General features: G+C 37.9%; 1 protein-coding gene across 11 annotated transcripts in view; it reads right to left on the reverse strand.

The window, feature by feature from the left end:
- The window catches only part of ROBO2 (roundabout guidance receptor 2), a 475,778-nt gene that overhangs the window by 37,250 nt on the left and 412,678 nt on the right, over positions 1 to 25,850 (reverse strand). For 7 of the 11 annotated variants that reach the window (XM_055802479.1, XM_055802483.1, XM_055802482.1 and 4 more), the window contains exons 19-23: positions 16,839 to 16,881; positions 15,169 to 15,296; positions 10,615 to 10,896; positions 10,110 to 10,235; positions 5,547 to 5,703 (exon numbers count right to left, since the gene is read on the reverse strand). In XM_055802479.1, coding sequence (XP_055658454.1) covers positions 5,547 to 5,703; positions 10,110 to 10,235; positions 10,615 to 10,896; positions 15,169 to 15,296; positions 16,839 to 16,881 — 736 coding nt within the window. The remainder of the gene's footprint in view (positions 1 to 5,546; positions 5,704 to 10,109; positions 10,236 to 10,614; positions 10,897 to 15,168; positions 15,297 to 16,838; positions 16,882 to 25,850) is intronic. The other 4 variants (XM_027788799.2, XM_055802484.1, XM_055802477.1 and 1 more) reach the window with 1 other exon arrangement.

Raw genomic sequence — 25,850 nt, forward strand, 5'->3', positions numbered from 1 at the left:
GCAGCTTAAACAAAAAGCTACACTTCCCATATAAATTCTGGTCTTTTCATACTGCACATAGGTATCTGCTATGATGTGTAATACATTCCTGTCGCAGCAGCACTGACCCTAAGCATATGCTATGTCACAGCACCAGCTGATAAGATACATTAGCACACACGCTGACAGCTCTGCCAGCACCCCACCTCCTAACTAGTCTTTACTGGGACTTACTTAGACTGCTAAATTTCTAAGCACTTTGAAAAACACCTGCCCAAAGTAAATTAAAATATTAACAACTACCAATATTCTTCAATAGCAAGTTCATCAATCTTCACATATAAGAGGTGTTCTGATAGCTTTCTGTGGTCCAATTTTTAGTTTCATACCAAAGGTGTAAGAGGTGATGCTACATCTAATTGCAGCTAGAAACAGAAGCTTTATATTCTATTACTACTTCTTAAGCAAGTTTTGCCAGCAATTCAGTCCTTTTCTGTCTATGTCTTCATCACAGGACCCTTCAATTGTGTTGTATTACAGTATCATCCCAGGACCCTGTCCTTTAGAGACACCAGCATCACTCAAGACACATAGGCCATAGTTTATGTAGTCATCCCTTTGCATTATCTCCCCAGAGTAACTCCCTAATATGAACACAACGTCAATTGTGCCAACTTTGCTGATGATCACACCACTCAAATCTCAATACTGTCTACTCTTCCCTTCTTCAAAACATCCAGTCAGTCTGCAGTCCCTTGAGTATCTGCACATATTTCTTAACTCCCACTGTATTCCAAAATACCTGAGGATAGATAGCTCTCTTCAAAAGTCAACCAGACAACCAAAAGCTCTCACAGCTCCTTCACTGTCAAACCATCTCACACTTTAAAAGCCATTCCCCAAGCATCATCTAAGTCACTGTATCTTCTTTCCACCTTCAAGAACTGCTGACAAGGTAAAATCTTTTTTTCTGCAATGCAGGCAGGCAATGCATTGCATTATACAGTTAATTTCTCAAACCAGTTTAAAAATATTCCTTTAAAGCTTCTGATTTGGAAGGAAGGAATTACCAATTTCCCAGCGAAAAATGAATCACTGCCAATTTTCTGAAGTGTGAAGCTGGGTTACAAAAAGGCTGGGAACACTGAAACAGAGCAATCACAAAACCTGTATTATGAACAGAACATTTACATTAAGCAAAATCCAAAATTTTCTAAAATTAACTAAGCTACTTTTTTCTTATTCAAAAGTCTGTAGTCTGTACTTGCAACTACAGATTCAGGATGACTAAAACAACCTGACTTAATCATCCAAAAGTCTGTGGAAGACATACCTTGTAATTAAGACTGATATCACTTTAAATCCATATCTAGGTATAACCATATATAGATACACAATCGTACGTACATGTACAGAGGTGCAAATAAACGCAGCATCTTAACACTTGGCATTTAGGAGCTTTTGAATGATTTATCATTACCATTTTCATAACACAGAGAACGAAGAAAATGTTATATGATATATATTTAATTCCTTAGGAGACAGATTAAGCTATGTCTAGCTCTAATTTGTCTTTCCTTGCAATACTCACACATGACATTGCCACCCAAGGTTGAAGAGACCATCCTAACTCATGCAGCTAAAAACGTACAGTGCAACAGCTCTGTCACTTGTACTCTTTCAAACTCATGCTTTGGTCTAATGGCTGCTTCTTTAAAAGGGACAAGGCAGAAAGATACTCCCTAGTGACTTTTCAATAATGCATAAATGTGCTTTGGATGTACTCGCCTTTTGACCCTACTTGCTTCAAATCCCCAAATGTTCAGCTTGATAGTAAAAAGATTTCTTAGTAGAAAGATCCTGCACAAGTACCATATCTTTACCCAGATTTTGTTTGAAATGGAAAGGACCCTAAGCCTGAAGTTCAGGCCATTGAGATTCAAGATTTCAGGTACAAGATACAAGAACCATTGTCTTCATAATGTAAGATGTCCAAAATAGCCACCTGTTCTAAACTGCATTAAAAAAAGAAAAAAAAAAAAACCAACAACCAAACAAAAAAACCCACAAAAACAAAAACCCTGCAAGAAAAAGCTAGCAAATCTAACAGGCTACATAGTAACTACACTTCATATAAAAGACACAGTTATTAAAACTTCTGGAAGGAGCATAGTGAATATTGGTCGCATCCATGTTCTTTTTTAGTTTTCCAAGTAAATACAACTTGGTGAAAATGCAACCTTCCTCAAGTACTTCTTATTAACTTCTAAGCACCTTAACTTCACTAGGGACATCTGCTTATAATTTCATGATAATTAAGTCCCTAATAAGCTCTGGCTAACAAGCATGACTCTCTATGTTTCTAATAACTTTTATTCTATTCTCAGCACTTCTATTCTAAAGTATCTTTTGCTATGAAAGAGCTTGATTCATTACATTGGTAGATTATTTTTCTTCAAAATAAAAAAAGGGGCACATTCTGCAATTGTGTTTCATTACACACATTGTTGCAACTAAGAAAGCTTCCCTCTCTAGGCCTTGCCAGAAAGGATTTTTTGATGTAAAAGGTATTATCTTCTTTACTTTTACTGAAGACAGAAAATTACTATCAAATATATTGACATCCAGCAGCTAATATTCCATTTTAAGGTATATTCACTAGTATGAAATAAAGAAAATCCATGACAATATGGAGACTGCCTTTACCAGGTTTACCTCAAGATCATGCATATTATCTGTGAAAAGAGCATAAGTAAACGGTAATGAATAAGTAATAAGCGTTTCCTTACTGTCAAATTTACTAGATAAAACCAAGCCAAAGCAGCTTCTCTAAAAGGGGTGGGAAAGGGAACACACTTAATTGGGAGCTACTACAGGAAAAGAGAAACTTCAAAGAGTCTGCAGTATGTACAAGAGAAAATTAAGGAAGACAACAAGGAACAAGCACAGAATTTGTAGAAGACCACAAAAAAGGGGAAAGTTTCACAGGTAATACTTTGCCAGAAAAAAACCAGTATAAACAGACTTTCTGCACAGGATATATAGGAATTTAAGACATCCTAAAAGCTAGCACATGATATAAAATGGCTGCTTGGATTAGCATGTTCACCTCTCCTTATATGTGTTGCAGTTCGTGGAAAAATGAAGGTGAATGAAAACCTCAGTTCTTCTGGGTAGAAAATGGTAGAGAGAACTAAGAGTGTATTTTTTTTCCTTCCTTACCTATGACTGAGTTAGGCGACTTTTTTTTTTCCACTTGCTGCTATTGTGGATTCTCTTTTACATTTTATAAGCCAATAGGATACTAGTGTTCATTTCCAGTAAGCAAAATAAGGTGTCAAAATTTTTGGGACACTCATGCCAATGAAACTCACACTTGAATTCAAGATTTATAGGAAGACATGCACAGAAAAATAAGTTTCTCTTTGGATGCCAGCTTCCTGTTTTATTGCTTTAGATGTTCACCTATAACACATTGTGAGAACTTTAATAAAATCTTCAGATTTTCTTACTGGAAGTTCATTTTTCAATTGTAATTAATAATATAATTACATCTGCATGTAATTAATTCTAAAATTAAAGCACCTTAAACTTGTTACACATAGTACACATCAAAGCAAATTAAAGAAAACTAAACCAGTTTAAAAAAAAGTTTGCTCTTTTTTTTTTTTTTTTTTTTACCCAATATATCAATATTAAAGGCAACATAAGGAATGCAGCCTATGAAATCAATCCATTTTAGCATGTTGAAAACCACAGAAACAAGATCAGCCCCTGAGTACAGAACACGCATTAGCATCAGATATGTCCTCAGGAAGTATGGGCATTGCAGATTCACTGGCTTCAGCAAAGTTGGTTGCAAATTACTGTAGCTCAAGACTGATATTTAAGTCTAATCTTCAAATTTTTTGTGTGCTTGGTAAAATGCACATGAGAAGGTCTTGTTATAACCACTATTAATAAGATATTACAAAATACAGAGAAGGATAATTCAAAAGATAATCAGAGGAAAAACTGAAGTCTGAATTGTTGGGACCTGGAAGGCCGGTGATTACCTTATCCTTAAATAACGTTACAGTGTCGTCTCGGTGATCAACATCATTCCTTCCAGTTAAATAACAGATACTTTATGAAACTAAGGAGTCAAGGTCCATGTCACAAGGGATTTTCTAGAAGGTGTTTTCATCTACCTTTTATGCTATGTCATTGTCCTGAAAGAAAATCCCAGTTGTTTGTCTTCTATAGCGTAATTATTTTAGTGAAATGGCTGCACATATGTTGTAAGGATATAAAATGATAAAGACAAATATTATATGGTGAAACAATCTTAAATTTATTTTAGCTTTTTATAACAAAATACAGAACAAAATGATTATATGGACTTTTTGCCTTGAGATTTAAACACTTACAATCAGTAAGGTTACTAATTTTCCCTTATACTTTCTTTGAAATTCTAACTCTAATACAGCCTGAATGGACCTTCATTGTAAGATGAACTCTGCTGACTTACTGTTAGTTATTACTCATTTTAAGAGTTGAAGGACTTGGTATAAACTCAAATATTAATATTTAATTATTGTAATTGTCATTCAAAAATTAGTGATGGTCAATTCATGCTTGCAAAAGAGAAAACACTTGAAGTATTTTTTATTCAGTAAAGCTATTACAATTATTTTTAAAACGTATGTTAAATCCTTAGGAAATATTGATTAATCCACGTATTTAAACAGGCAGAAATTTGCTCCTGACAGAACAATAGTTCTCAAAGGCTCTAACAGAGCTGATCACAGTAAACTGTTTTTCCATATACTCTGATTTTCCTCTAGAGTTTGATAACCTGGTATTTCATATAATTTAACTTCATAAAAAGCATTCCATAATTGTTCTCTGTGCAGGAAATGTCTCTTTCCTCTCATTTAGTGCTTTATGTGTGATTTTGTGTCCTTGAGATAAAAGTTAAAGCTATCAAAAAATAAGTGCAAGTTTCCAGAAACTCAAGAGTTGTTTAATTCATTTTAAAAAGGCCTAAAAATAGCATGCCTGCCTCAGTTGTGATTTTTTTTTCTAAAAGATGATGAGAAGATTATAATTTACTGGTTGATCTTGTAAAATTAATCCAATTGTGTGTGGGGTTTTTTGTTCTGCTGGCTCTAATATTTTTAAATATCAAAGCAGTGAAAAAATACAAGCAGCCAGATTATGTCATCCTTACACACTCTGAGTCCCATCATCTGCAAGCAGTCCCAACAGAATTCAATTAAGCTACATGTGAAGCAAGATTCTTCTCAGCATGAGTAAGCAGAGAAGCCCTACATGATCATGAAGCAAGGTCACTTTTATTTCCATCTTCAGTCACTATCAAGAGAAGCTATTTAAACGTTCCTCGTTCACAACCTTGAATAAGTCTATTGGATAAGGCACTCCTCTTTTTGTTTGTTATTAAAACAAAACAGAATATTGCCACTTAGCAATATATATACACACATACATACATATATATATTAAAAAAAAGCCTCATCTCTGCAAACTACAGATTTTCCTTATAAAGAAAAAGAAAAACAGATTACCCTGCTTCTTGCTGATCCACTCCATAGTGCTCCAGCTCTGTGCCTGGAAGCGGCTGCACAGGAGGGGGTGGGAGGGGAACACTGGCCCAGTTAGAACCATTATTTTTCTGGGGCTTGGCAGTATTTTTGGTTTTCTTCTTTTTCCCTCCTTTTCCACCTGCAAATCCAAGAAGAAAAATAAAACATTAGAGATACAATACGGGAATAAAAGCTAGCTATTTACATTTCTTTGAAAGAATTCTGATTCCAGATGGCATGCCCAAAAAAAGGAGATGTATTTATATCTCAGCAGAATCAGCATCAATGTGATAATGTTGTTACAAGGTTATAAATAATAGTAGAATGGAATGGAAAAATATTCTGAATAATATCTGAAAATTACTTCTTTTCAAAACTCCATACATTTGCACCACAGTAGTACACAACCAAGGAAAGACATGTTTTGTTGTATCAGAAATATATGTACTGATTTATTCATGTCTCCTTCTTGAATTCACTGTTAGATAAAAATATAATAGACCATAGCAAATTATTTTAACTGTCAGAATCCAATGTGCTTATAACACTGTTTTGCATAATCTCTTCCTGTGGAAAACACAGAGGTTAAGGACACAATCTAAAAAAATTGTCATTTGACTAAATATCTTTCAGCCAGAATGACAGGTGTAAGTTGTCAAAACAAAAAGAAACAGGGTTTTTCTGATAGGAATCTACTAATTTCCATTTAAAAAAAAACATCAGGAAGCCATCTGCAAGGTTTTAGGACTGCCTGTTTCACAGGATTCAAGTATCTTGTGCCACTACGGAGAAAAGTTTCTATTTCTGATGTACAACTCTAATGGAGGCAGCTAGTAGAATTGAAGCGAGCAATGCATTTTCCTTATGCCGCCTTCTCTTATCATGGTCATACCCACTTCTGCAGGTGAGACCCTTCCATTTGTGGGAAAGTGATCTTACAGAGAAAGCTCTCATCCCACTTGTTTCACTCCTTTTATTTTGCCCCGACTACTTTTTCTTGTCAGAAATTCATTAAGAGAAAGAATGACACAAGATGTTGAATCCCTTGAGTGCTTGGAGACCCATCCATTTATTACCATATTGTTGTGGCTTTCAAACTCTAGATGGTTGGGTGGAAGAATGGTTTGTCTTATGCTTTTTCCGTGGGCACCCAGCTGGCAGTCACTCATCCCTTGCCTGTTGCAGGAAGCACAGTCTAATCCATTTTACCCGGTGACATCTCTTGCTGATTTATAAGAATCAGCCAAAAAAATCTATGTAAAAAGCTCTCAACAGCAATGAATCAAAAAAGCCACAACTGACTTGTCAGGCAGGGCAGCACAGTGTGCACAGGCAGGCACCATGCTCTTGCCATGGCTGTAGCTTTAGGCACAGAGACATGCAGAAGGAGGTGCAATTGTAGCAACAGAGACAAGCGTCATGGGACTTTTCATCTGAGAGACAGTGACTTTCTTCTGTTAGCTCCAAATGTCAGCTGGGGCAAACCAGGAAAGAATAGAAAGGGGAAAAAAAAAAAAAAAAAGGTGATTCTGTGTTTCGGAAGTAGCCAAGACCTCTTTTCACCTCTTTGTTGTGGCTGCTAGAGACAAGCAACAAGTCTGGCAAGGTTTCTAATTAGCCTGGCTGGCAGCACATGGCAAACGAGACTTTGTTTCTGCTACTCAATTCCAGACCAGAGTTATTCCTTCCTTGTCTTGGAGTATTTATAGTAAGTCCAGTCAAGATCCTGCCATTCACTATGTGCGAACTGAGCTGATACTGCATCTATTAGGATGCAAGACAGGCTCTTCCCTCCTTTTGTAGCCTGGCAGAGAGGGAAGCTTTCTTGAAAAGGGAAAGAACATTTTGATCAACAGAAAAGAAGCCCCAGTGATGGTGACAATGGAGGAATAAATACATTAACCTTTTGGAGGCAAAAAAAAGGTTTCAAAGCACAGGTATCGTGGAAAGTGGAGCTAGAAATAGGACCACAGAACAGTAAAAAGTACATACATTAATTTTGATTTGTGGAACATGGGGGAATTTTTTGAAAGTCAGCAGGAGTAGGAACCAACAAAAGCTAAGGCAGGAGGATCTGCTTTGGGAAGAAAGCACATGCACAGAAGTGAGTGTGTGTGTGTGTGTGTGTATGTTGCAGGGGGATTTACACAAGGAATACTCAGAGAAGAGAAAAGCAGAGAACTTTGTCAGCTTAGAAATTAGTTGAGGTGGAGAGGAAGATTTTAGAAGTGTAGCATCTTGGTAATCTTAGGAGACTTGTAAAATGGAGTTGGATGTGTGGGGTGCTAGTATGGAGTCACTTGGATCTGGGAGGTTTTGGAGCAAAAGGGCAAAGATAATGGAGCTATTAGAAAGAGTAAAGCAGAGAGCTGAGGAACTGTTTAAATGAAGAAATAAAAGAAAGGAACTCCAAGGTCATTACTGGTAGAGAAAGCATCCTACACTGTATCGCTGGGCAAGAAATTTCTCTTCTGTCCCCATGGGCATGGTTACTCCACTGTCAGACTAGTGGAACAGATAGCTAATACATAATGTCTGACGTGTGTTTGAAAACTGTTGCACTGAAGCCTTCTTTCCCCATAGCAATGATACTTGATGTTTCAGTGTCTCCTCAAACTGAAATTCAATTATATTGTTTAAATCTCTAGATGAATCAGGTCCTGGAAAAAGAATTTGCTTGTTGGTCTGATGATCATAGCACTGACATAAGCTGGGATCTGTGCAAAGTATAGCCACAGAGTTTCCTTGCCTCACAAAGCAGTTGAGTTTTTTAGCTATTTTCCATTCCACAGTGGGATAGGTTTTCTCATGATATTCATTTGAGAGAGACAGAAAGTTAGTCTGAATAATAAGTAGTACTTAAAATACTAACCAAGGAAGTGTGAGAACAGGTCCCTGCTCACCCTGATGGGGAGGACGTAATCAAAGCTGGTCTCTGACTCCAGTGATGCTCTAATTATCAGACTACTTGAAGGTCTCCCCCAGTTTCTCATGTATTACAGACATAATTAGCATGTATTAAAGACATAATTAGTGGCCAAGGCAGAGCAAAATACTGACTCTGCAGTCCAAAAGTCTGACACTCATCTGATCATTGGGGCATCCAGGTGTGAGCTGCTTTGATCATAACAGGAGTGTCCTGGCCATAGAAAGACCGTCAACCTGAAGTTTCCGTACATCATAAGAAAATTTACTTCAGAGAAACACTACACAAAATAGGTTTCACTTGAAATATTTGTTCAAAGTCCAGCTTTTGATCAACTGGCATTTTCCAACGAGACTTTGTATTTTCTGAGAAAATTCTTAGGCAGTTGTATCTGTCAACACATCTGAAGTGTGATACTGCCCTCTGATAACTGGCACACACGAACCGCAGCATATCAATTTCTGCATTTTCATGCAGCCAGAGGATCAAGCCGATTTCCCAAGCTACTTGCCAAAACATTTCACATACAAGGAACAAGAACCCTTCTTGAAGTATCGCATGAACTTAGCTCCCAGACACCTCTCTGTCAATGCCATAAGCCTATTTTTCAATCTCACTCAAACCAGCTAATACTCCCCAGGAGAACACAAGGCTTGCAAACACAGTTGGTTATTTGAGTTATGGGCCAATGATTATAGGCTTCTAATCTCAAAATTCAATTTGAATAGGTGTTTAAAATGACAGAAAGAAGCCATTTCTTGGGTTGATCTGTTTCTGTTACAATTGTTCCAACTTACAGTGGAAATTCAAAAGGCTACAGATAAAGTATGAATTTGACATTTAAATCCTTTCAGCTCTCTCATATTTTAGTTAAGTGAACTAGCAGACTTCCATTTTAATTGCCAGCTTTTTAATTTTTGTTTAAAAAAAAATGTTATACATAAGCAACAAGTAAGCAAAATTAAAGAAATCAAGAAAAAGGTGTATTTAAATATAATACACAACCACATGTATTACAGTCATTTTCATCCAGTGAAAATGTGTCATGTTTCCAACAGAACATGCAGCGCACACATAAACTTTACATTCTGTTTGTACGTAGACTTGGCACCAATGTTGAAACCCCAGTCATCCTGCAGGGCCCTACGTTTGTTTCTGAGCTGCTTCACGAAAAACAGCATTTAGAAAGAGCTCGTGGGAGTGGGGAATCTGTTAACGACTCAACAAAAATATTAATCTCCTCATGAAGTTCACTGCAGGGAGACCTATAAACCGAGGATTGACGCGGAAATACATTTGCTCGGTGAATTGTGCTGTCAGGCAGAGGTTGCGACAAGGCAAGGTTTGCAGTTGCACTGACAAGCACTGATTAGGAGGATTCTCTAATTACCTCCGAAGGTTTTGCACAAGGTTTTTTTTTTATTTATTTCTTTTTTTTCTCTCTCTTTTTTTTTGTTTTTTGTTTAGCAGAGGCCAAGGTGACGCTGTTCACTAACATCCCAGTGGGCAGGCACCTATACACCGACCCGCAAAATGGACCTGGGAGTTTTTCCACCTCCTCAGCCAGCTGCTGACCAACACCCCTCCGTCCCTCACCCACCCACAGCGGTGGAACCAACCTGAGAGGCTGCCACTCCTTTCAGAGCTGTTGTGGGAGCTGGTGGTGCTGAAATCCTGTGACTGGTTGTGTGGCAATCTATTAGCCAGTCCCTCAGCCACGCGGTAGTCAGGGATGTAAAGCAAGGCTAAGGGTTAAAGGGCAAAGGTCACAGTGGCATCGTGTGATTAGTTGACAGCACAAGCACATGCAACACATGCAGTTAGCAAGTCAGCGGCAGATGTGGTGGGGCAGCAAGTTTTAATTTATTAATTTATTTTTTAATGTATGCCTAGCCTAGCCTAAGGGAAGGCAGCGGGCTTGGTGAGTAGCACAGGACAAGGAGGATTAAAAGCACGGAACAGTATGTTTTGAGATTGTGTGAGGTTCAGCACACATGCAAGGTATGTAAGCATTAGTTACCGTAAATATGAACAGTGTCTCATGTACTAAAAGGATTTTTCTAATTCATGCATAGATGATATAGTACGAAGCCAAGGGCTCTGGAAAATAAGAGCCGTCATTACCATTGTTGCCTTTGCCTTGGTCTGGGAGAGAGTAACCAAATCCCATCAGGTCATTCTTTTGCTGAATTGAGCTTTTCCACTGAGGATCAGGTAGGTCGACGGCCAACTCATGGATGCTATTGGAATGCAGTATCTGGGTGGTGGCATATGGTGTAGCTTGCGTTATTTGGCTGGAACTGTTGTAACTAGTTTTTGTGGTGAAGTCAATGCTGCTGTAAATGGCTCCATCAGAAAGCATAGTAGCAGTTTTATCTCCTTGCCCTGGCACTGGTGGCAGCACATCTGTGGTGAACATAGGGGAATGAAACAAATCATTGATGCACAGGAAGCCTGAAAGTATCAAGATTTAAGATGAAAAATAAATGTGTCATTTTGCACGTTTGCATTTCAGCTGAGAGGTCCATGAGCCAATGAAGGGAAGATGATGTACAACCATGGCCAAGCTATCAGCATCTGTGACAGGCCTACCACTTGTCCTTCACGTCTCACTGCCTAAAACTATCTTTTTTTTTTTTTTTTTTTTTTGTATACCTTCAACTGTGAAAGTGAAGTTTGGAATATTTCTCTACTGAAGAATGTTTTCAATTGTTCACTCTATGTCAGAACCAATGAAACTGTCTGGGCTTCAGGGAAATGATGAAAGGAGTGAATCTACAAATTGCAGAGGAAACTTTCCTAGCAAATATGTAGCAAAACTCATAAATGGATGCCAAAGCTCTCAAAGTAATTTTTTTCAAGGGCATCACCTTGACTTCCTTGAAGTTTTATGCATTACCTTACCTAATTTCTTTTTGACATTAGCTAGTACATTTCTCCTTCTATACAAAAGAAAAACCTGACAAAACCAAGTTGTTCCTGATATGTAAAAGAAAATCTGTTATTCTGAAGGGATTAAAGTGATCAGTCTCTTAAGATGGCAAAACAGTGTCGATAATGGAGAACAACTTGTTCATATACTCCAGTACATTTGCCTGAAAAACAGTACAGCATATTTAACTAAATATCTGTTGACTTTTCTACATCTTTTGAATCCTATCACATACTACAATTTGTACCTTTAATCAGTTAGATTGGCAATCTCTCTCCTTACTAAACATTGTAGTGACCTTTGCTGGTGGAATACTAGATTTAGAAGCTGAGACTACTGAAGTGTAAAGAATCTAATGATGACTGGCATGATGTCCCAAGGAGAACTACAGCTCAGCAGATAACCCTCTTCCTGCTGTCTCAAAGGTCAATATATCAAATGGTACTATTTTTACAATTTATTTAGAATCTGAAAAGTTGAATCCATTTGGAATTTACTTGTTAGAAAAATGCATCATTTATATACCATTTGCTTTATATAGCCAGATGGCAGATATGGATTCCAACTGTTAGATGATGTTAGATGTACGTGAGATAATACATATTCCTATGGTGAGGATGTTCAGATCCCGTTCTAGGTATCAGACATTTTTATGTACATTAAACCACAGAGAGAAAAGATGATTTGTGCACCTAGACAATGGTTTAAGCTCAGTTCCAGGCTCAGATGTCAGATGTGGGTTTTGTGGAACCTCGGGGAATACAGTTGTTCTCTCACTGTCTCAAGACTTTCCCAGCAAGGAGATATGATACCATAGCCTCCTCCCACTGTTTGTTTGCTCATTTGTTTGTTTGATCGGTTTGGCTTTTTTCCCCCTGGGATGAACATTAAGACCAGAGAACTATATTCTACTGCATTCATGTGTGTAAAAGTGAACATTTTAATATGGACCCTAATAACATCTGCAGTCTCAGGGTAACAACGTAATACTAACAATAAGTATGGCAATAACAAGTGCTCAGTAGACAGACTGCAGAAACTGATTAAATTTGGGTCTATCAGAGCATGATCTGTTTTTGCAGACAACAACAACAGGGAAATGGACACAATCAAGTATTTAAAATGCCTTAATTGTATTAACTTATATCTGCAGATAAATGGTAAGTGCAAAAAAATTACAATTAATGCAAACTACAGGTCATATTTCAAAATCAGGTTATTACTATCTTTCTGCACACATCCAATGCGCTTTCTAGGGGAAATACGCAATCACAAAAGCATCTATGTGCAAATACAGGATGAGATTTGAGAGCCAAGTGCAGTCCTATCTTTCCTGTGTTTCATCCACAATATGCAGATTTTTCCTTTCAACAGTTGGTTTCATCAAAGTATAATGGATTGGAGTTTAGTAAATAAATTCTGTTGTTAATATATAAAATGAAGTAAGTCCAGCTCAACCTGTCTGCATTGGATTTGCAGACTCATAGAAGTAAAAGCTAGCAAAATGTTCATCTCTCAAGTACTCAGACATGCATCTATTAGAGTACGCTTCTGGTAACTGAAGAGGTATCATCGCTATACAGTCATTTTAAAATACAAACCCACATTTGCACTGGCCTGAAAGGGAAGTTGCATAGCTTCCCACTAGCCAAGAATTTTCAGTCATTCTTACTAATAAGCTGTGGTTCTCCAAACATTCTGGGAATTCTCAGTACAACCACAGACTACTTTTTTTACCTCAAAGAGCTATTAAAGTGCTATTTGACAAAGTGCCATAATCACCTAGTAAAAATCAAGTGCGATTTTCCCACCAAGTTGTTCTAGCAAAAAACCCACATTGTACATTTCAGACCAAAGATGAACACACATTTCCTACTGGATGCTTTCCCAAAAACTCTCCAAGATCTACATTGCTCTGTAACTCTTGAGATAAATGAAATGGTGCTGAAATACTTTCTTATGGAAGCTCTGCCTTGCTGCCTTGGGAGATGCAGTACCACTTTGTGGCCTTACAGGACTCACAACCTCACCGGTGCTTCCCACTCATAGCCTTGCTCCCAAATGCCCATCTAGGACACAATGTGGATTTCACTCTTAAAGACAATGTTAGACCTGCCTGCCTCAGCTTCTGAATTTCCAGAGTGATTGATTGCCACCTTACTGTTTTCAAAACTTTTACAAAGGTCTTATCACAGACCTTTTAACCAGTAAAAGAGGCTCAAGCTCTATCTATACAGTTAATTCATGTTAAAAGACATCTGACTTGTAATCCATCTTTAATGTAGAAGCATCCAAACTCAACTGCTGAAACAGAAAGGGATAAGTGGTCCCAAAACAGCCAGAAAAAAACGGTCAGCACAACTGTAAAGATCATGGGTGGAACCAAGCTGTTGAATTTCAAAATATAACTGTTGCATCTCTTGGACAAATTTGAACCTGTGCCTCATCCACATTGAAGCCAAAAGCTTTAAAACATGCTTCCAGTTTCAGTCATATAGAGCCAAATGCTAAAAGCAAATGGTAATTTTTCTGTATCATGTGAGCTTCTGAAAAGATGGAAAAGTACTGAAGGGTTTTGTTTTCAAGATATTAATGACAAAGCAGCTGGTATATATCCAGTTGCCTTCTAAATATTACCAAAAGTTTTGCTTATTTTATAATATTTTTGTAAAAAAAGACCTTTAGAATATTTTTATATGGAAAATAAATCTAGAGCGTTTTGTTATAATTTTAAGTCACAGTAGTAAAACTACAGGCAAGAAGTTCTGCATGGGAACATATAACCAGTGTACGGGGATGGTCTTCAGAAGCAGATTCTGCTATAGTTCACAACTGAATTCTTTCCACATTTATCAGTTTGATGGGTTTCTAGATGTTTTGCATTTTCATATATTTTTAATATATACAGTTGTCTTGATTTTTATTGACTTATTTATGTTTTAAAAATATTTTTATACACATTTATATTAGGAAGTTTTGTTCTGAACACCACTATGCAGAACTGTTATAAAATCATAGAAACCAAGAAGTAACAGACAGATGTCAGTATTACTACGACTTCTAAAAATCCCAACCATGTATCTTGAAAGTCCCATTTGAGTAGAATGTTTGAAAGAAAATAACCCCTCTAGAGATTCATCACCATAATTATAAATCATTACCTCATATCCCCAAAGGGGCCCCCTCAACTCAAAATGGAAATAAAACCCTAAAAAACCTAAATAGTTTCCTTTTATGTATTCATTCTGCCAATAAGCATGAAAGTTGCGAGGCCTTCTTCGTGGATTGTGGCTGAGACCAAGAGCAGTCCCTCAGCAGGAAGGGGATGGGCAAGATGACAGCAACAGTATTCTTCCGTCCTTCTCCTGCTGAAGGAACATCCTTCCTGCATGCCCCGAGGAGTCCTCTGCTCTTATGACATCCTCTATCCCTGGCTACATTGCCCTGCACAGCAGATTGCTCATCGTCATACAAAAGGGAATAAGCCTGAGCAACAAATACATTTCTCTCGAGATGATAAGCAGATCCTGTCTCACCACTGTGGGGTACGTTACAAACTAGACCTACGTTTTGAAGAAGTAAAAAGAGACAAAGCAAAATGAACATTTTAAAGTCAATTTTAAACCAAAACTTAAGTCAAACATATAAAGAACTATAATGATAAAAATATTACAGTGTTTATCATAGATGTTAACTAACAGAAGCCTATTATATTTTATACACTGACTGAATAAAACGAAACCTACCTCCACGACCAAAATTGCCAAGATCATTGGGTCCACTAGTGCTGTTGTTTACTGGCAGACTTGTGGCAGGCCAAGAGTCTGCAAGCCAAGGATAACTGGGGTCACTTGCATTCAACAGACCTGGTCGGCTGAAGCAGAATAAGAAAAAAAGATATGCACACAAATACATATATATTTACAAAATTAAAATATCTTAGAGAACTAGTGATTGACCCTGTATCGCTGTTCTCCTAACACCATAGGTAACAAATATTTAGGAGACTTTAATTTATTTCAAATTAAAATTGTGTAGCCTTTGATGATTTAAAGACCTTGAGCAGTTAATTAAGGTTATATACAAATCAACTTTGTCAGTAGAACTGGGACTAGGCATCCGTCGTGATTCTGCCAGAATCCAAATGAACTCCGTTGTCTGTGTGAAACAGGGGTTAGGCAGCACCATCATGGGATCCTACACCAGGGCTGCATGATAAATTACCACCTCAAGGGAGCCATCACTCAAACTGATTGCTCCATATCAGCCATTTCCAGGACTTTGGGCTACTATTTCTTCCTTGCCTTGCATCCTAAATGCACGCCTGTCATCTACAGGCTGGTAACTCTTTCTCTGAGCGCTCTTGGATGGTTTAGAGGCAAACAGGTCTGAGTAGGATTAATGGAAAGTCCACAGCTATCTTTATCTGCCACTGCTGCGTGGCTTTTACGTCCCTGTAACTCCCAGCTTTGAGTGCGGTATTAAACAGCGAGTATGTTGAAAGAAGGTACACTCAGGCCAGAAGGCACCGCGTCTCTCTCACCCCAGCATACACAGCCAGAAATTTAGCAAGGCAGGTGGGTTGTTTGTGTTTGTATTTAACAGGAAAAACAAATCATTTCCTAAAGACACCCTTTTCCCCCAAACGAAAACTAAAACCTATCCACCGTTCTGCGGCTTTTCTAGGTTATTAATGTACTCATGAAGTTGGAGCAACATCTCCAATCATTGTATGTTATAGACCCCCGCCTGGTACAATCCCTAAGAGAAACATCGGTTTCTATGGAAACGACAATAAGAAGACCCAGCCGCTTTCTTGCCACATCTACTCGCTCTCATTAGGCTTAATCTCTTTTTGCTAAAATATTGATTAAATGGGAGATTGGAAGTTATTACCAGGGCCTAATTACAATCTCCATATTGGCAAAGAGAAAATAGATGAGGATATATGGGCCCGTTATCAGCTTTTATCAATTTCAATTGAGTAGCCAAAGTTGTGGAATCCAGTCCTATCAATCTACAGCCTATTCATCATCCATGAATCATTTATTTTGTGATCGATTAAGTGTAATTGTTCACTCACAGCAATTTAGGGGGAGCCAATAAGGAGTCTTAAACAACAGCAACTTCATTTGCTAATGTCTAATTAATGCAATAAACATCCTGGTAACAAATGAACACATTCCTTGTGATATTTACTACTCATTTCTTCCAGGGCATCTGGGAGATATGAAACATCTGGGCTTGATTCCTCCAAAGTGCACAACAGATAGGTCATTAAACCTTGTGGTAAGCTACTTAACTCCTCCTAGTGTTGTCAGTCTTCCCAATGATCAGTTATCACCCAAGTGCATTTTTCAGATCCCTAATTTTAGAAATAAATATGATGGAAAGACCTTTATGCAAAGAAACATACCTTCCATTGCTCATTAGTCCTCCATCTCCTCTTTGGAAAGTGACTGTGTTTTGGTTGGAAAAACAAAACAAACAAACATACACACACACACATATATGCACACACATATAAGACAGGGAAAAATCCATTAGTAATAATTAAAAGTAAAATTCAAACTGCTCAGTGTCTGACATTGGAGGCCCCTTGGCATCATCACATAATAAAGTACAGAAATTATAAGAAAAGGATAAAACACATTAGGGTTACAATTTGTTGAGGATTTCACTGCATGTTACTGATTAACATCAATTTGCTCTGTAGCTTGCAAGGCAAACCGGCCGGCCGCCTGGGCAAAAGGCCTGAATTTAGCACAGCCTTCTTCATATGACTTTGCGTTGCAAGCCTGAGCCATGTGATGAAATTGTTTTCTTGGCATGCTTTTGCTTCAGCACATAATGACATTGCACCAGTGAGTTAATAACATCATGTCGTAATGCAGTAATATAATGTCACCACACAAATATGTCATTTCCCAGGACAAATACAAAGAGGTGGCAGCTCTATTAAAGCTGAAGGGGTGAAAAAAAAAGCATACAGCTGTACCATTTCCATTAGAAGTACAGTATAAGAACGAGCACCCACACATAAATGCATACACGCCAGTATCACTGGGAAGAAAAAGCGTTTCCAGTCTTGCCATGGGGGATGCCAAGGACATATTCAGAGGCAGACAATTGTTTTTATGGCTCTGTTCATGGGTGTTTGACAAAAACCAGCCTGTTTCTTATCTATCTTAATAACAGGATTACATTTCAGGGCAATATAGGTAAACCCACATTACTGGTGAGATGCTAATTGACAACATTTGATGCTCCTTTTTTAAGCACTGGCAAATATTTTGAATCAAGGCCAACAGACTACTCTGGTTCTCAGTGGCAATATCTCATTATTTATTGCCAGGCATAGATAAGGCAGACTATTAAATTGTATCAATGTCCTGGACACCTGCATCCTCACAGGTCCCTGACAAGATGAAGGTTTGGATTTCAGGGAGAAATGGAAGAGTCTGTGGCCAGTTTAATTTAAAATAGTCCTTGTTTTGGAAATAGTATTTACCTTTGTAAGACAGATATTCCCATCGTTAAATTATAGCTCCCAGAGTATCTGCATGATTTTCCAAATATTGGTCCAAACTACACTAATTCAAGATTAGGCTTCCTATTATACACCATTCTAATGAGACAAAATTACTACAAGCAATAGAAATGCTGTGATCATTAAAAAAAAAAAAAAAAAAAAAAAAAGCAATGACGTAAACTCACTGGGAAAATACTTCTGACAACTTATAGTATCCTTGTCACTTTATTAACTCCTAGGTAATTTCACAGTCTGCATTCAGCAAAGGGGAAAAACTGGCCCCTCTGGAAGCCCTGCTGGAAGAGTGCTTGGGTAGGGTGATTAATTATCCTTCACTGCAGAACAGACTAATATCAATATCAGAAAATCACTGCAGTCATATGTCAAATCAAAATGGTTAATAGCTGAATTTTGAAAGCATGTGATCAAAACAATTAATGAAAAGAAAATAAAAATGCAAGTATGGGAAGTATTAAATAAAAGTCTGTTTTGAGAAACAAGACATTGCAAAACATTGCAGCTAATTAATTTCAGAGCTGAAGCTACTTTCATTCACATTGCTTCTAACAGGCTGTCAACTGACTGTATCACTCGTTACTTAAGAGTGAATAATCTGAAGTGCTGTGGATATCACGTGTGAATATGCAAAGAGGTGGGTACTGCCTGGCTGTGTTTCAAAGCTTGTTGGTCAAAAGTACATTAGATGCTATTTCCTTTCCCCTCCCCCCCTTCAAATTTAATACTCCATTTCTCCAACTTTCCACATGTGTCAAAGTGACAAGAAGTAAGGAAAATGGGAAACAAAGGCACATTCAGTAACAACCCTTATAAATAAAGTTTACAGATTTAAGGGAATTCCAGTAAAACATATTTTCTGAAAACTTCTTGGGATTAATGCTCTTGTTTAGACTATTGTAAAGTAGTGTTGTCATCACTTGTACAGCACATACAGGTATGTGAGATTTTAACTATGCATGTCATATGGGGAAAAAATCTATACCTGTGGTCTTAAAAATATTTATATCCCTTGTGTACCTTTATAAAACAAAGCTAAAATGGGGGAGCTAGTATGAGACTGCAGCAAGGTTTGCCAGGCACATTTTACTTGCTGTGCAGTGAGGTATGGAAGAAACTCCCAGGCATGCTGCGAGAAACATATCAAGACACGACATCAAACCCTCTTCACTAGAGCCATAATTGCTGCAGATTGGCTGTAGCATATACGCTTGTTGAGAAGAGACAGGTATCACAGCATTTACTTTTCTATCTGTGTATCCTGGTGGTAGCAACTGTTTCCTGATTTTTTTTCCCCATGTTAAATAATCTTACACCCTCCCAATACAAACATCGATTTTAGAAGAAAGGTTCAGAACTTGTCTTGCAGTGATGTTGTTTTTCCTGGGGAAGACTATGCCTGGCTTATGTGATGTGTACGCAACAGGGAAGGAATACAGGTTCTTTCATTCACCCTCCACCCTATATACCAGTGCACAGATGGTTATCATCTTCATGAGAAAACAAACAAGGAAGTATCTTAGTTACTGTTCTTGGTGGAAAAGGCTCTGGTCTAACAACTAAGCTTGCTAAAATTACTCTTGAAATGTGGACATGTCATCAGGATGTTACAGAAAAAAAAATCATATTCCTGATGGCACCCATAAATGGGCTACCTGAGGCTGGATAGAGAAGGTGCCTTTCTTTTAGCATCAATATTGTGAAAGGAAAGACAGCTAACAACAGAAGATATGGTCAGGCTGCCAACACAAGCACTATGTTTATCATTCCTGCCGTACGTTTTGTCAGCATTTTTGCCAGCAGTTTGATTTCTGCAATTACAAAACAAGTCTAAACGCCTGAATAGGAGCATACTTAATGCAATGCAGGCTTGTAGATGTCACTGTAAAAATAAAACACACAGACAGCTGGCTTTATTCATCCTGTCTCCACTTCAAAAAGAAGCAGAGCAATTTCAAGGGGTAACATAAGAGGAGGAAGGGAAGGATGTCCCTACCACTGACCCACCCATCTCCCTTGCTTTTTATCACTGAGGAAGCAAAAAAGCTCTTTCAGCACTCTTTGCATCTGATATATGTTCTTAAAAAGGCTGAAGACCTGCAGGGATGAGATTGGTTTTCAAAAGGAGATGAAAAAAATATTCTCTGCATAAAAAGCCTTTGAAGGAATCCCCACCAGCTTATACTTCAAGGACTATAAAAATGCAGAAATATAATCCAAAATGCATTTTAAATGCATAAATATTTAAGTAAATTACATTGTATATATTTGTATGAAAAACAGCATATGTTAAGGAGCTTTTCACATGCTTTTTGTTAAATATATAAGGAGGTACCCAAACCATTTACTAATATTGTCTGACAAGGTTAAACTTAATCTTCATGCCTGCTAGAACTGGAAAAATACGAATGTACAGTAAGTTGACATTCTGAGGCAAGAAAGCTTTAGAAAGCTTTCTTTATGACTATCTCTAGTAGGCCACATTTTCCTACTGCAAATGAAAACTTTAATGTTGCCAGTCAAGACTCATTCCTTTTCTGATAAGCTGTTCCTCAAATATGAATGCAGATTAATTCTCTTTTAATAAGCATTAACACAGAACAGATAATCAGAATATAAAAATTCCATCAAATCTTCTGTCTACCTTTGGATGATTCTGTCAAATAATTTATCCTCATTTAACAGTTTCAGGAGTTGCACATAAAATGTGTGGCATTCCATAATTCTCTATCTATTTTTCATTTGGTTTTGTTTACTCAGTTTCATGAAATCTTTAATCCCAAGGAGCACTAATCACTAAATAAGCTTACCTACTCATAAGTGAAAATACATATTTATTTTGATTGCATGACTGATGGTCTAGACACTTGAAAACACCTGAGTATTCAGGTGAGTGGGTACTGGCACAACAATGAGTTTGAGGGCACAGGAAAGATAAGCAGATAAATGAAATTTCTCTTATTTCTACAAATGGGTTCCATGCCTTTGCTGTATAAGTCCTTATATCAATATATGAAAAGAGAATTGTAACTTCCAGTCCAAAATAAACAAATTCCGTTCTGTCACTGTAATATGGGAATGAAATAATTTATCTGTTATATGAGAAGTGGTCAGATATTTCTTCTGTGTGATCTATCTTTTCTTATACCATGTAGAAACTTACAGTGTGTGTTTATATCCAGGCAATCTGAGTAGAGGGTAAGCATAAAAAAAAAATACCAAAACAATGCAGCAGTACTTTAGCTTTCACAGAAACTCACAGAAGTAAGACCAGTCCATCCTTTATTTCATAGAACAGATGACCGAAAAGGGGCAACATTTGTATTTAGTGCCTCTGTGCCAGATTTGCGTTTGCTGATAGTATGTCATGGTCTTGAAAAAGTATACTTCTTGTAGAGCTGCAGATGATGACACTACCACTTACCAGTAGTAATCTAACTAACATAGTTGAAAATCATATATTTCGTAGTACTGGTATTACTGCGAATCAGTGCCTGGGGAGTCATGATGGGGGAAAGGGAAATGGAGGAACAGGGGTGTACAGAATTGTGGCTCAGTAACTTCTGAAATCAGTTCAACTGATAGCAAGTAAAAAGATTTAGCTATGATTTTCAACGTCACTTTATTTGTGACCATCTGAGCAATTGATCAGTGCTTATGAAAATGTTCACAAAGACAGAAAGCTTAACGAATTTAACTCGATCAATTATTCTTCTCTGGTACAAATCTTTACCAATTGCGTGTCATTTGCTGTTTGCTCTTGTGCACAGAGTGCTACAGTAGTTTAGTCACACAGCAGAAATTATACCTCTTAGGTGCCTAATAAAAAAATACAAATAACAAATAGTTCCAGTGAATGACCCATAAGCTGAAAATTACCCAAAAAGAACATTTTTAGCAAGTAATTATATAACTGCAGAATCCAGACTTTTAGATTATTTTTAGTTTTTTAAGTTCTACACGTATACAAGTACAACTGAAGAAAACCAAAACAAAACAAATTTAATCAGAAATAACTGAAAAAAATAGGGTTTTGTTTTGTGTCTGAAATAGACTAAGTATATGAATGTTCCACTAATACATTCAATTCTCTTTCTACACAGTCAAATCTGCACATTCCGAAACTTTCTGAAGGAAGAATTTAAAGCAGGTATCTAAACAAAAAGTATGCACCTTCTAAAATCTGAGTATACTAGGAAAAATTCATCTTTAGTAAAACTTTATTGACAGCTGTATCTGATGGGATTCTGAAAGCTACATACCACTGTCTAAACATTTAGATCTGAAACGAAACTGTTTATGAATCACAACTTTAAAGGGAACAAACTCACATAACTGGAATGCTGCCGTGGATGGCTGTATGCTTTTTAGGAAAGACAGGCCACCAAGAAGAGGTGGTGGAGTTGTTCTTTATGCAAGGGAGCAACTGGAACGGATTGAGCTCTCCCTGGGGGTGGATGCAGAATGAGTTGAGAGCTTATGGGTAAAGATTAAGGGGCAGGCCAACATGGGGGACACTGTTGTGGGTGTCTGCTACAGGCCACCTGATCAGGGACAAGCCTTCTACAGACTTAAGGGCAAGTGTCAGGAGCATGGGGCCACGCTCTTGTCAGTGGCGCCCAGTGAAAGTACATGGGGCAATGGGTACAAGCTGCAACACAAGAAATTCCATCTGAATATGAGGAAAAATGTTTTTACTCTGAGGGTGACAAATCCCTGGTACAGGCTGCCCAGGGAGGCTGTGGAGGGTCCTCTGGAGACATTCAGAACCTGCCTGGACGTGACTCTGTGCAACCTGCTGTAGGTGCCCCTGCTTCAGCAGGGGGTGGACTAGATGATCTCCAGAGGTCCCTTCCAACCCTGAATGTTCTGTGATTCTGTGAACATGCGGTTGTGAGTGTCACCAAACCTCCAAAAGCGTAGGTATGTTTGTCGAAGAGATGTTACCAATGGCAAACTCAAATATTAGAAAACTAACAATATTTCTTAGGGAACTCTGGGTATAAAGACAAAAAAGAACTTAAGAACCAAATTTTAAAAAAAACAAAACTAATTATGTATTTTTTGGATTTGACTACTGTATGCCTTAGGTTCTCAGTGCCTCCAGAAATTATTATAGGCCAGGAAACAGCAGTTATAGTTCTATAAAGTCCGTGAGGTGTCAAAACTATTTTTAAAAAAGTAAATTTTTGGCAGTGCCTCTGACATAGCCTAGTCGCCCAGCACATGTGGATCAACTGCACTGAATCATGCACAGTCACCGTGGCTCCAGCACAGCCCTGTGTCGTGCCAATGTACGCTACAAAGGCAATGGAAAAATTCACTACAGTTACAGACAGCTGACCGTGGCATAGGCATAGGAACCAAATGCAAAGACGCACTACTTCATTTTAGAAAAAAAAAAAAAAAAAAAAAAAAAAGACCTGTTTTGCCTCAAAGAAAAGCAAGTAAAGCATTTAGGGTAGGATGTATTGTGCCACAACTGAGACAAACTGAACAAACCTGCCCAGAAGCCAGAAGAGCAATTTCTGAGCCCCCAGAGCTTCTTCATGAGGTGACTTCTCCCTCACAATGTCACAGGGCCCTGGGGCAGACACCACCTTCGCTCATCTGCTCTTTCCGGCTAAACTGAACACTCAAGCTGTGGCTGAAGACAAGCAAGAGTGAGAAAGCACCAAGCGGAGCCTGAGGACCAGTTCAGCAGTAGGAAGACTGGCTCTATCACATGGGTGGCCAAGGGGACACGAGAAGAGCGAGCTTTGGTTAGTGCAACTGAGGGGCCAAGCTACACACAGAAAACTTCTCTGCTGGAAAATGCTGAGATTTATCAGCCTTTTACACTGTAACACTGAGGTATAATTAATTTTGAGGGTTTGAATTTCGAGCTTAGTTATGAGAGCAGAAGCTAATTATTTGTATTAATTATTACTATTAATTGTATACTCTATTTTTTTCTGGCTATCCATATGTTAACTAAGCTGTTTGCAACCTGCTGTTTCAGCCACAGTTCATTTATTCTTTACATATTTTTAATCATCCTTACGATAATGGTCTACCGTATGCTATGTTTATTAAAGATACAAAAACTAGGATACCAGCTTTGAATTGTGTAGGCAGAAAAAAAGCAAATTTTTGAACTTCAAAAACACTATAAAGGCAATGCATGCATAGGTTAATCACTGAATTGCTTGAAGATCTGAACACCTCATGGTAAGGCCAATGTATATACAACTAACAGCTAAAGTGGAAGAAAGTTGCATTTCTCCAGTTATATCTTAAAAAATGTTTGAGATACTTTTTTTGAGCTTTAAAATCAGAATTCAGTTACATAGGGACTAATGCTTGTTTATGTTAAGTTAGTTCAAGCATCTTGCCCTGCAAATTAGTTTCGTAACTGCATTATTTTGAGGAGTTAGATGAGTAAGAAGTATGCAGAATTATAATGACAGAGACATTAATGGAGATACATTTTCTGTTCCCATGGAATCACTAGGAGAATGAATGCTACATTTTTATCGTAGATAGGCAACAGAGGTATTTCTCCTTATATTTTAATTCTGCATATCTCACATGTTCACAAACACTTATATAGCTAATGTTTGCAATGATGTGTTGGTGAGGTAAGAGACAGACTAATGGACAGTACCTGCAGGGGTGAAGGTGAAGGACTGAACTGCAAAACAAGAAAGCAAACACATTGTGAGTTACACACCCTGATAATAAGCACTGATTGCAGGGCACGAGTTTCCTCTGGAATTTACTCAGTTGTGGTTGAATATCATAAACAGGACATTAACAGTTGAGCTTAAAGCACTAACCAGCCAGCAGCCAATGAGAAATGATGGTTGGAAAGGTGAGCAGTGAATTTTGACAGTCACATTTGAAGTTTTTCTGTGTGGACATGCTGTTCTCTGATTTGTAAACAGGATGAAATCTGAAGCATGATCTGCTATCAACTTTCCTTGCTGAAAGCATACACTATTTCATAATTCTGATGATGGCAAGTGTGTGTCATGATGCAATGTTCACATCACACTTAGATGCAGCAAACATCACGAGAAGGAATGAGTTGCAGGAGACACACTGTTTATAATGACTATTATAATTATTTACAGCTACGCATTTTAAAGTATAAAAGACTTTGCTCTTAATCTCTCCCTGCCCCACCCCCAACATGCAAACTCACATACAGGACTAATAATTCTGCTTCTTAAAAAAAGAGTAAACTTAGCTTGTGTCCAAAATTTTATGTATAAGACTGTTTCCTAAGAGGAATAACAGGAAAACAGCTGTCTCTTGATATGACAAATCTTGGGATCTAGACTGATATTTCATATAAACACATGTGTAGGTGTGTGTGATATATATGAGTTTCTCAATTAACACCACCCCACCCCTCAAAGAGTAGAAAGCCATTGCTGTTAAGGGAAAGAAAAAACACTTCTACAAAAAGCTTAACCTATGAATGATACAGGCCACGTGGTGATGCAAGGTGAGGTTCCACAGAAACCTGTCAGTCCAAGAGCCACTGAAAGGGTCTCTCCTCCCTCTGCTTCCACTGCTCATCTGATTTCTTCTTGGGCTGCTCAGTTTCACTAAGCCAATGAAAAACTAATCCAGGAAGGATTGAAAAACAGCATAGAATAGTTTCCTTCTGGTTTGGTGAGCCCAGTCAGGACACTGAGGAGTCTGATGATGGCTAATGCCAAGAGAAGGGGGCACAGGACTCTTTGGCTATGAGCAGGGAATGAACGTTGAACGAATTTGGTTTTGGCAAGTTATTAGAGATGCTCAGCCACCTAGGGAACCTGTGTCCTTGGGTTCACACGTGATAACTTGTAAATAGAAGAGTGCTAAGTGTAAGTTTAGGGTGATATAATG

This window comes from Falco peregrinus, chromosome 4 (assembly GCF_023634155.1).
Source record: "Falco peregrinus isolate bFalPer1 chromosome 4, bFalPer1.pri, whole genome shotgun sequence".
NCBI lineage: Eukaryota > Metazoa > Chordata > Aves > Falconiformes > Falconidae > Falco > Falco peregrinus.